The 11,936-nt window shown below is 36.3% G+C and overlaps 1 protein-coding gene across 1 annotated transcript in view; it reads right to left on the bottom strand.

Annotated features, from left to right (window-relative positions):
• Positions 1-6: 6 nt before the first annotated feature.
• Positions 7-11,936, bottom strand: part of LOC142355720 (uncharacterized) — a 33,463-nt gene continuing 21,533 nt past the window's right edge. The window contains exons 7-11 of the mRNA XM_075407795.1: positions 9,099-9,253; positions 4,614-4,864; positions 4,159-4,293; positions 3,464-3,626; positions 7-532 (exon numbers count right to left, since the gene is read on the bottom strand). Coding sequence (XP_075263910.1) covers positions 195-532; positions 3,464-3,626; positions 4,159-4,293; positions 4,614-4,864; positions 9,099-9,253 — 1,042 coding nt within the window. The 3' untranslated portion in view covers positions 7-194. The remainder of the gene's footprint in view (positions 533-3,463; positions 3,627-4,158; positions 4,294-4,613; positions 4,865-9,098; positions 9,254-11,936) is intronic.

The raw sequence follows: 11,936 nt of genomic DNA, 5'->3' as shown, positions 1-11,936 counted from the left end.
AGTTGAGTTATCATATTACTGTCCTGGTTATAATCAGTCAAATCGATAAAACTAACATTCTTCTAATCTACAAGTCAAGTCGGGTTAAGTCGAGTCGGTAAGTAAGTCTGTAAAGTCATTTTTTATTTTTTCTCTTTTTGTCAAATTATTTTCCTTTTGGTTTATTGTGGCGAGTGTTGTATATCGACATTCTTTTAATAACTGCCGCTAGAGAAGTCCACGAATTTATTCACTGCTTTTACGGCGTCCAAATCGAAGAAATCCTCCGGCTCGTTCGAATTGCCAGTTCCGTCATCTGGAAATGGTGTCTCTGCGATCTCAAAGGAGAAAGCGAGCAAGTGCTGGAGGAGGTCAAATTGGGCCTGATTCATAGTCTTGAGGTATTCAACTTGATGTATGAACTTTTTGCAGTACATGAATCCAACAACTGTCATGTCCTTGTTCGGATCGAAGAAAATTGGGATGCTGGCTCCGATCTGTCCCCGTTCTGTATACCTCGTCATCTTCACTCCATTCGGCATGTTAAAGTCACCTGTCGTAAATAAACTCGAAACTGTTTACTTGCTCCACATGAACAAAAAATTTTGAAAAAGATAACCCTATACTGATGACAGAACTATATACCAATAAAATCTAATTTAATACAATCTTTAGAAAAAAAAACTGAAACGAACTTAGATAGAAATTTAAAATATTGCTTAGATACCTATAAAAAAATTACCTCAACTAGATTTCAAGCAGATCAATAGTAATGTAATAATTTTAATTTATTTATTACCGGTTATTTCTCATTCAAGAAACTGTTAGAGCTAAATTTTATTACATATTTGGATTGTTCAAATTTTTGAAGTACTGGTTACTATGATTGGATTTGGTTGATTAAAAAACCAGCAGACGCAACCTAAAACTTTCAAAATAAATTAAGTTAGCAAACGAAAATACACCAAAAATTCGCTTACGTTTCTTTGCGTTAATGGCCTTAAAAACAACATTGAAAATTAAAACCTACGTCAGAACCCAGCAGCAAGTTCAAGAAAATTACTTAATCAGTTGAGCTCAAGAAAGCCGCAAAATGACAAACAATTGTTGGAGAATTGGGAAAATTATTGCTAATGTTTTGAAAATCTTTAAGGTGCTCGAAACAAATTTTTAGTTGACAAAATCTGGCTGAGACCTCGCAGGACATTTGAGAGACAACAAGAAGCAAAAAAGACAAAAAAAGAAAAAGGAGCAAAAATAGCAAATATAAAAAAACTAATTTCGCTAAAATTGCTCTCAAACGACCGGCAAGCAGTTCCATTTGGTAGTAGACAGCTGGGGCTAGGGATGCTAGCATTAGGGGGAAACCGGAGTGGGAGGTCAAGCGTTAAAGTTGGTGAGAGGAGTGGAGGCTTTCAAGTGTTAACATCGCGAAAGTTTTATTGAATCGCATACCTAGAGATTAGTAAGGCTAAGGCTATTCACGAAATTATTGGCCCCCGAGCGTTACGTTTTTTTTCGGTGTTTGAGGATGAAAGTCTAAAAGGGTCAAAAGGAAATCGATCAAACAAAAAATTGCATAGTATAAGACCACGTGACTAATATATTTTCCACAAACGTCGTCTGAGAGCAATTAAAAACCTAATTATATTCCTGAAGCTGATATAGTCAAACAATTATATTGCCGTTAAAGCATACAAAAACACTGACGCAGTTTTTGTTTTTTTTTGCAAAACACCTCAATTGACCACCGCCAATTGAAGAACCATTCAACAAAAACTTGAAAAAGAATACAAAAAAAACATTAAAATTGCTTTTTGCCTTTTCAGCCACTTCAGCACAAAAAGCACTCGGTAATCTATTAATCCAGATTAATTACTCCATTAACCTTTGGGATTTCCCATTTTATTCCGTTTTGAAAGCTCAAAGTCATCGATAAATCGTGTCAACACGTCTCAAAGGAAAACCACAGCAAAACAATCTAAATTTTTTGAAGTGTAGTTAAAGCTAAAAATTGAACGGCTGAGAACATCACGAGGATTTTGATCCATTTATTCAAAGGCTCAACGCATTGAAGAAGAATAAGCTGAATGGGATGCTAGCATTTGTGGGGGTGTGAGTGGAGTGTGTGTGGGGAGGGGGGTTCAAGCGATGGGGATAGGGTTGCGAAGTGTACATGATAAGGGGATTCAAATCGAGAGCTGGAGGAGAGTAGACAATGAGTTTTAAAGGGCGCATGGTGGGGAACTGAGGGGATCAAACTTTCAAGATTAAAAACCTCCCTTCACACATGAAATTATCACCTCAAAAGAGTTTGGTGAATCGCGTTCTTAGAGTATAGTAAAGCTTAGCGCTATATGAAAACTTAATGCCCTCAGAGCGCTAACTGTTTATCCCATTGTTGAGGATAAAAAATCAAATGGGTCGGACGAAAAATCGGTTAAGCAAAAAATTGCAAACAAAAGACCACAGGACTAAAATATTTGCTACAATGTTCGTTTGCGAACAATTAATTAAAAAAAATCACTTTGAGGTCCGGAGTTTGGTGGTAGAAATCAGTGCTGAATAAATCTAGAGACATTCTGTTTTTTATGATGGCCATCACTCTGTTAATGTCACAGTTTACGCTGGCCAGTCTTGTTTTATGAGTAAAGTTTACTGAATGAAAAATACTATGTTCAGCTTAACTCCCGCTAACAGGGTTTGCTTTATGTGCGATTCGATCTTACGCGTGGGTACTTTTAACATTTTATTTGCTTAGCAAGTCGTAACCACTGAGCTACATGGGCTTTGTGGTAATTGCCTACAAACTAGCTTAAGTAAAAAGAGAGTATATGCTACTATAGTAATTACCAGTTATATGCTACAAAAGTATGACATTTTTCTGCTCAGATTTAATTCAGCCTGGTCGAACTCCATGACCTCAATATAACCAAAATGAAGAAAAACTGCACATAAAGAAACTTAAAATATTCTGGAGAAGCTATGTTTCAGAACTGAATTTCGTTTCTACCATCGAAATATACCGGTTCAGCGCTAAAATGCTCTGAGACTCAAGTCCGGGAGTAATGATGAGACCTTAAAACCAGTCAAAAAATGCATTTCCATAGCTGGCCATTTTGTTAGGGACGCCCTTCATTCCACAAATAAATTTTCCCCATTTTAAACCAACTTTGTTAGAAAATACATTTTGAAGAGGAAAAATTGTTTTGTTGAAGACGATAAGTCAGGTATGATCAAAATCTAACTACGCATATGACATAAAAACTGTTGGATAATGATGCCACGAGCACAAAGGCCGTTGATTACATTTTCATCCGCACTGTGTGAAGAAATGCAAAACAATGAAGAGTGGCAGAAATCGAACAAACAAAAAGCAAGAGCATACTGCAATATAACAACTCTCAGGTTACAGCTTCGCAGCTGTAAAAAACCCCCTCTATTTCAGTTTTAAGATTTTGTGCTGTTTGGAATAAAAACGTACGGTTGTATTTGGCCACAAAGATAATGAGATCGCCTTGGCAGGTGTCAGTGATGAGGATTTCTTCGTCTACGAGTCCGTTGACAGAGTCATGAGTGATCTCAGCCTTGGTTGTGCTGCAGCCCACCTTGCCAACTGCGTCTCCACTCATGTGCACAGGACTACCCTAATCAACAACAGAGTTTATTAAATATTAGGGCGAAGGAAAAATTCTATACGCCAATACGAACGCACAAACGCTTACATAAATATTTAAAAGCAACACGAACTCATATAGTAAGTCCCATAAAGTTGCAACACAAGCGAACGTTCGAAAAGATCGGGGCATGCAAATGGGCAGTGTTTTGCTAGATATCTGCATGTTTTAAATTTGAACTATAGTCAGTCCAATAAAATTGCAACGCTATCGAACGTTTCAAAGGTCAAAGTTCAAATTTAAAACATGTAGATATCTAGCAAAACACTGCCCATTTGCATGCCCCGAGCTTTTCGAACGTTCGCTTGCGTTGCACCTTTATGGGACTTACTATACCCACACTAGAGGTAAGAATAAAATTGATTAATAACTTTAAGAAATGAGAGAACATGTGTTGAAGCTTTGCCGTGGCTTTTCATAATTTCTGAATGGTCGCCTGAACATATCTTTATAGCTTATTGATCCATGCTTAAATAGTGGAATGGGGGAGGGGGCTACTTACATCATAGGTTCCGTCTCCACAGACGAAGTAGAGTTCCAAGCTGACGTCACTATTGTAAGCCCACTGTACCACGAAAAGAGACGCATCTGTAGGCGGGATCTTCACAAAGTCAAACAGCTTCATGTTCATCTCAATCTACAGAAGAAAAACAAAAGGATCAATGATTTTATTTTTTAAACAGTTATCCAAGAAAGGAACAGTTTAATTCTCCAAGCAAATGGAAATTGACGCATGGATTCTAAAAATGTATGTTCCATGCAAATGATCTAAGTGAAAATGTATTAGTATGCATACATTATTGTTAATTAATCAACTGGTTACACGTTGTGCATTTTGTCTGAACAGTCATTTCTCGCTTTTTTAAAACCAAATTCCGACAATTTATTGCACTTTTTTCCACCAATTAAGGATTAGTTTGTGCACGTTCTGATTATCTCTGCAATCAGAATACTTACATCAGAGCGTTTGATGGCATCATTTATAGGGAAGTATCCTGGACAATCAACAGAGTAGGTGTCGCCCTCAATCGCCTCAGATATGGTAACTCGGGACTGCTGACCCACATTCAAGTTACTCATCGTCTCCTTTTGCCCTTGGTAGGAGAAGATGCAATCTTTCAGACCATTGCTAGATCCCTGGTAGTCGTAGAAACCGAACACGAATTCATACGCAGTCGCGCCATCAAACAAGATAGTCTTGTTCTCCACTGAAAAACATTGCCATGAATTTGACGAAATTAAAATTGCCTGACAAATATAATCGGGAAAAAGATTGGCTGAAAAAAAATCGAGATTAATAAGTGTATCTTCCGGTTATATCATTTATATATGCTATAATAAAATTTACCATTCAATTTTTTTTCATGATAAAATCAGAGCTCAATCAGTGCAAATTTATATAACAACTGTATTCAATGCCAAAGCATAGCGCTAGAGGTTCGAGTGGTTTGACTGGCCGTTCAAATGGACGACAACATAAACATAGCCGGCAGATTGCCGGAAAATAGCCGCCGCTGAGGCTCTTGTTGCAAATCGGGATTGAAACAGAAAAAAAAGAAGAGATAAATTGACCGAATTTTTTTTCTGTTTTGTTTTCCAGTGTCAAAAATGTTCTAATTTGGCGTGCAGTTTCAGTTGGATTCTAAAAAGTTACTTCATTCAGCTTCTAAACTGAAAGCTATCAAGCTTAATACCAATGTCAGCTAGCAAACACTCTAATGAACTTTGATAACCTAATTCTCAATGACTCAATAACCGGACTTTATCGGTTTATCCCGTCTCTTTTGATTTTGCTCTTTTGACTTTGACAGTATTCACCACATTGCAAAATTGAATGCGTGAAAGAATTTAAAATCAATTCAGTTGAAACAGTGAGTTAACTAAGTCAGAAGTCAAACGTAAAAATCGTGACTTATCACCGTTCAGAGGCTGACGGCGGCTATTAAAAAATTAACTCAAAAGTTGAGACCAAAAATTTTCAACCAATAATAAACAAATAATTGAGAACAAATTTCGATATACACTAATAAAAGAAATCGGAAAGGATGCAATAATTAAATATACTGCAATTATTCCAGTTCAAGTCCCGGCATCATCGGCTCATGGGACTTGACATAAAGTTACCACAACCGAATAAAAAATCAATGTACTCTAGCACGTACTCTTTGCTAATCAACAAACACAGTAGGTTAAGGCAATTACAATAAACTTTCTGGTTTCATCTGCCATCAAGTCAAGTCAAGTCTCTATTCCTTTTTATCGTTCGGCTCTCTGCAACGAAAAATCTCTTACTCTTACCGAAAAAAGCCAAACATGAAAAAATTGCTTTCTTAACTTAAATTGATTGCTAATTTCCAGGAAAAGTATTAGCTTAGTTTGAAGGTTTTCAACAAAGTTTCATGAGTTACCACGCGGCAAAACCAGAACCCACGATAATCGCAGTATTATTAAATATTAATAATTTGCATATATGAGCCTCAGCAGCCTATGGGACTTAATATGTATCAATCACAAAAGGAGAAATCATCACGGCCGAAAATAACAAAGTCGAATTTTATGATTACACTATTAAAATTATGCAGTTCTGAGTTCTGTCATGTGCATTTGCAATCCGTCCTCTGAAATCCGTCGGCAAAGAAGCTTGTTCTATTTGCGTGTCGGCTAATACCCTTTCCCCCTATATATTTAATTTATTCAACCTATTTAATGAACCAATTGAAATAAGTTTAATTTTAGAGGCTAAATAAGTTAGATCTTAGCTGATAATAATAATAATTGGTGACGTACAACTATGCCGATCATGAGAGTGCCAAAAATCTATTCAATTTTTCCACTCGATAAATTTCTAAACCAATCAGATCACTTTAACTAGAATGAGCGCAATAATTCTGAACCAACCACAATGAAGTAGTGAAATTTTTAATTTTATTATTTATTAGGAAAAGATAATTGGAGCGGGATGAATTTAAAGCAAACAAAAATAATTGCGGACCAAGGCCATGCCTCAGCGGCCCCTGGGACTTGATTTGAATCTATCACAACCGAACTACTGATCAACCTGCCCTGGTTGCTTTTAAAACAATTTCCGCAAGCATTTAATTGCTAATTAATTGGTATCGGCCGTTTCGGCACTTTCAAAATTAGTTTCATTTTCGGCACTCTTAAACATCGGCATAGTTGTACGTAATCATTATTATTATATCGTTGAAGCAATTTAAACTACCTAGATGAATATTAAATCGAACTAGTCAGTGCACGTTTCAGCTGGAAAAGCGGGCATTGCAGAAATTGGAGGTTAAAAATTTCCCAAACCTGACCTGATTCAAAAAAGCCGAGAACAGAACATTGCTTTTAATTAACGTGATTGCAGCATAATTATTCGGTCGCTTTCGATTTATTTTACTGGTAAATAAAAAATTTATTTTCCCAAATACTCAGTTACAATTGATTGAATTAGAGTTGGTCTCATTGTTCGATTTGCTGCGACAAAAAATGAGTTGGAGTAGAAGAACGAACATGATCGGACATGATCGAACATGATCGGACGAACATTCTCATTAGTTCTAAATTGTTTTTTTAATCCTTTAAAGTTAAGAAATGAGAGACTAAATCCGTTCTCGTCTCTTTTTATCTCTTGTTGTGGGTTTTCGTTGCACTTCACTTGGAATCTTTGTGACTTACAACTTCGAGGAGCGGTTTGCAACCAGGAATGTACCGTCTTAGTCTGTTCTAAGCGTTTTTGACAGGAATATTGGTTTTTAGGAATGTCAAAATTGAACAAATAGAAACTCAGGGAAAAACTTCGGCTTTACTTCTCTTTTTATGACATTGTGCATTACGCCAGTTCGGCTCTGAGGGTGTGCTCCAACTAGGTAAGTTTCTTTGTAATGTACAACTAGTTCGTCTAACCATTTCAATTAGCGTCCGGTCTGTATGTCGGCTTAAATTCTTATTTTTGACTGACGGATAACTCAGCCTCTGTTGGCCAGTTCAGCGATTGCCGTAAATTAAGTCAAAAACAAACAATTGTTAAGATAAATAGATAAATTAAGCTTGACGTTCAATCAACTTAAAAGTCTCTTTATGATAGATCTCGATAGGAAAATCTGTGACCTGCAATTTTATCATATCCACACAAACTAAATCACGCCTAAAGGAAATACTCCGGTACTAAAAGACAAATCAATTTCAGTACTGGGCAAATGTAGTTTTAGTACCCATTCAGGACAATGATCATGTCACTTTCTACACTTGTCAGCCTTGTGCACGTCTTGACAAAGACTTGGCAAGTCTTTATCCAAGTCATGGCCAAGACTTAGCACTTAAATAAGTATAAATCAAAGACTAGCATTTAGGCTTGATCATTACTGATACAGAGTTGAAGTTCAGTACACGAAGTTTCTTCATAATTTTCAGTACGACTTATACATATCCATGAAACATTTGTTCTATGTAGTCGCAATTAGTATAAACAAGTAAACATGGAGGAGCAGAACATTAACTGGTTCGGTTTTTTACTTCAAATGGGGCCAAAAATGTTCTATTGGCAACGGGGGGGGGGGGGGGGTCGTCTTTTCAGTTAGGAAGTTAGGATGTCTTTGAACTTGAAAGTCGATGAGATTCAGTCTCTTAAATGAACGATTTAAACCTAAGAATTGCAATAAATTTCTGAAAAAATTTTGCAGTTTCGGGTAGGAAGTAACAAAAGCCCCTAGTTAACGTTCATCTTAGACATTTTTCAACTGTTCTCCGACGTTGGATGTAGAAAATGTGGATGGCAACTCGAATGTAAAAATTTCCGATAAAAATGAAATGAGCGAATAATTTAACAATAACTGGTCAGTGTTCAAAGGTCAAAGTTAAAACGTAGAAAAAACTTCGATAGTTTAAAACTTAAACGTAGAAAAGAGATAAAAAACTCTTTTGTTGAAAAATATTCACATTCAACATTCAAATGGCGACATTGATGCTCAATTGCATGTTTTGAGGTTTTCGAACGTTTAATTATTTCAACACGGGACTGCATGGGACTATATATAGTCTGTCCCATAAAGTTGAAACAAGCGAACGTTCGAAAAACGCCAAAAACGTGCAGTTGAGCATCAATGTGCTCATTTGAATGTCAACGTTTTCTCCATGCAGTTTTCATTCATCAATTTTTTCGACATGTTTTAAATTTGAACTTTGACCTTTGAGCTCGAATCCGTGGCTTTTGAAACGTTCGCTTATTTCAACTTTATGGGACACGCTATATATCACATATAGTCTGTCCCATAAAGTTGAAATAATCGAAGGTTCGTGGTCATTTGAATGTCAACGTTTTTTTTTTCATTAAGCTTTCATTCATCAATTTTTTCTACATGTTTTAAAATTGAACTTTGAACTCTAACCCGTGGCTTTTGAAACGTTCGCTTATTTCAACTTTATGGAAAAACGCTATACCTTCTTCACAGAGGTTGCATCGACACTGCTCTTGTTTTGTGGGCACAACTCTGTTTCTCTTCACAGTGTAAGAGTTGAATTTGTCGAATTCGGTGTCGGAGCCACCCGCCTGCACTAGAGAATGAGCGATCACTTTGCACTCAAATTCGACAGTTCTAAACAAACACTGTTATTCAAAAGCCAGATACTATGTGTAATACCATGACAAAAGAGTGTACTTATTACGTACAATGTGAAATTTTTTCGAGAAGAAATTTTCTGAGCGAAATATTTGCACTTGTTCTGCGATTGTCAAAACTGCAGAAACAATTGGACATTTTAATTTAAAGACTGGCACCTTAGACCATTCAGCACCGCTGTAAATCCCCAACAACAACAACTAAGGTGCTAGGAATATTAGTCGTCAGGGGTTTAGTCTATTAGGCAAAATTTAACCGAACAAGGAAAAATGAGCCGAGCAAGAAAATTTGAAAAAAACTTAGTCGATGCTTAATTCCGATTGCCCGACAAACCGGAATGGTCAAAATATGATTAATTGTTTCAGCCATGACAGTTGGTGTGCGGGTTGTCGGCTAAAACCCTTATTTTAGGTTGTCGGCTAGATCCCCTATAGAACAATTCAGCCATCACTGTACTTTAAGTTAAAAACATAAAATTGGTAGTCAGTTAAGTAGAAGAGAAATTAAGCGTTAACTCAATTAAACTTAATGGATTCAAAAACGTGCGTGAAAATGTGTCATTTAAATTGTGTGTGAACAATTCTTGTCTCATCCTAACTTCCAAGTGAGAATTTTAATGGTTCAATCTTCTTTAATTGAAAACTTTGAGTAACAAGTTTTGGGGACAAATTTTGTGGACCATAAAGTGAAAGCGCAAAACCATATTTTCAATATGTGTTTCAAGATGTAATATAAAATCTGCTTCAACTAGACCTCTATTCGAATGTTTTTGCTATAACTAGCATCAAGAGGTCTGTAAAAGTTTTTCAAACTAACTGATAATCAATGTGATGCTAAATCGTTTTCGAAATGAAATTAATTTGGTTTTACGAATTACAGGTCTATGAACTACATATTTAGAAGTGGCGTGATAGCCGAGAGGTGAGGTGTGTGTTTGATCGATAGTTCATCCCCTGATCAATAGTTCGATCCCCTTCCTCCATCAAGCTGTCTGTGTGAGGATGAGCTCTTACTTAACCATAGCTTCAGGTTGACCATAGCCTGACCAATGTTGGCTGCAATGATAACCACATGAAAGTTTTAGACGCAAGAAAAGGGGCAAGAGTTACCAAAAAAGAGCAGCAAAAACAGTCACCAAAAAAGTCCTAATGTTGCTCCGAAGCGAATAAATTACTTCTGGAAGATTAAAACCAACCAACTGCCAGCATTTGACGAAAGCAGGGGCCGTGAACTTAAAACATGGAAAATCAATAAAAATGAAAGAACTGGACTCGAGTACTGGGGCTATAAATCCAAAAACTCAAAATTAGAAAATTCATTCGTTAGAAAAGCTTTACAGGACTGGAATTCTTTACCTTGGCTCTTAAGAAAAAACGAAAATAAAAAAAATCAAAAAACAAATCTTCAATCATATTTTTGAGGAAATTTAAAGAGACCCTTGCATGCAGTTATCGGATTGTTTACCTTGGAAACATGTAAGGTTTAACAACTAGCTTTTCTTGGGTTCCAATTTGAATAAATATTTTTTTTCAGTAATGACATTGCTATCATTATTGATACTTTGCACTGCCATTTTGTTTTGCGCAATATACTCGTTTGTTTTTTCACAGCAATGATAGATTGAATTCAGTGTTCTTCTTTCATGGTCACAAAATGAACAGTCAGGTGTGGGAAGAAGAGAAAACGGAGAGCTGAGAACAGGCTACTGTTAATGCAGACTAAAGGCCTAGGGCTGCTCCACAGCGATTACGCAGAAACGAATTATTATTATTCTATTTTTAAGTGTTAACATTGGGAAGCAATGCTAGTTAACTTACTCATTTATGACCTTTAAAAAAATTTGAAAAAAAATTAGTCGAAGCTTAATTCCGATTGCCCGACAAAACGGAATGGTCAAAATATGATTAATTGCTTCAGCCATGACAATTGGTGTGCAGGTTGTCGGCTAAAACCCTTATTTTAGGTTGTCGGCTAGATCCCCGATAGAACAATTCAGCCATCACTGTACTTTAAATTAAAAACATAAAATTGGTAGTCAGTTAAGTAGAAGAGAAATTAAGCGTTAACTCAAGTAAACTTAATGCATTCAAAAACGTGCGTGAAAATGTATCATTTAAATTGTGTGTGAAAAATTCTTGTATCATCCTAACTTCCAAGTGAGAATTTTAATGGTTCAATCTTCTTTAATGGAAAACTTGGAGTAACAAGTTTTGGGGACAAATTTTGTGGACCATAGAGTGAAAGCGCAAATTCATATTTTCAATATGTGTTTCAAGATGTAATATAAAATCTGCTTCAACTAGACCTCTATTCGAATGTTTTTGCTATAACTAGCATCAAGAGGTCTGCAAAAGTTTTTCGAATTAACTGATAATCAATGTGATGCTAAATCGTTTTCGAAATGAAATTAATTTGGTTTTACAAATTACAGGTCTATGAACTACATATTTAGTAGTGGCGTGATAGCCGAGAGGTGAGGTGTGTGTTTGATCGATAGTTCATCCCCTGATCAATAGTTCGATCCCCTTCCTCCATCAAGCTGTCTGTGTGAAGATGAGCTCTTACTTAACCATAGCTTCAGGTTGACCATAGCCTGACCAATGTTGGCTGCAATGATAACCACATGAAAGTTTTAGACGCAAGAAAAGGGGCAAGAGTT

The sequence above is a fragment of the Convolutriloba macropyga genome, unplaced genomic scaffold (assembly GCF_964194025.1).
Source record: "Convolutriloba macropyga unplaced genomic scaffold, txConMacr16.3 SCAFFOLD_2548, whole genome shotgun sequence".
NCBI lineage: Eukaryota > Metazoa > Xenacoelomorpha > Acoela > Convolutidae > Convolutriloba > Convolutriloba macropyga.
This window is presented reverse-complemented; position numbering and strand designations above follow the sequence as displayed.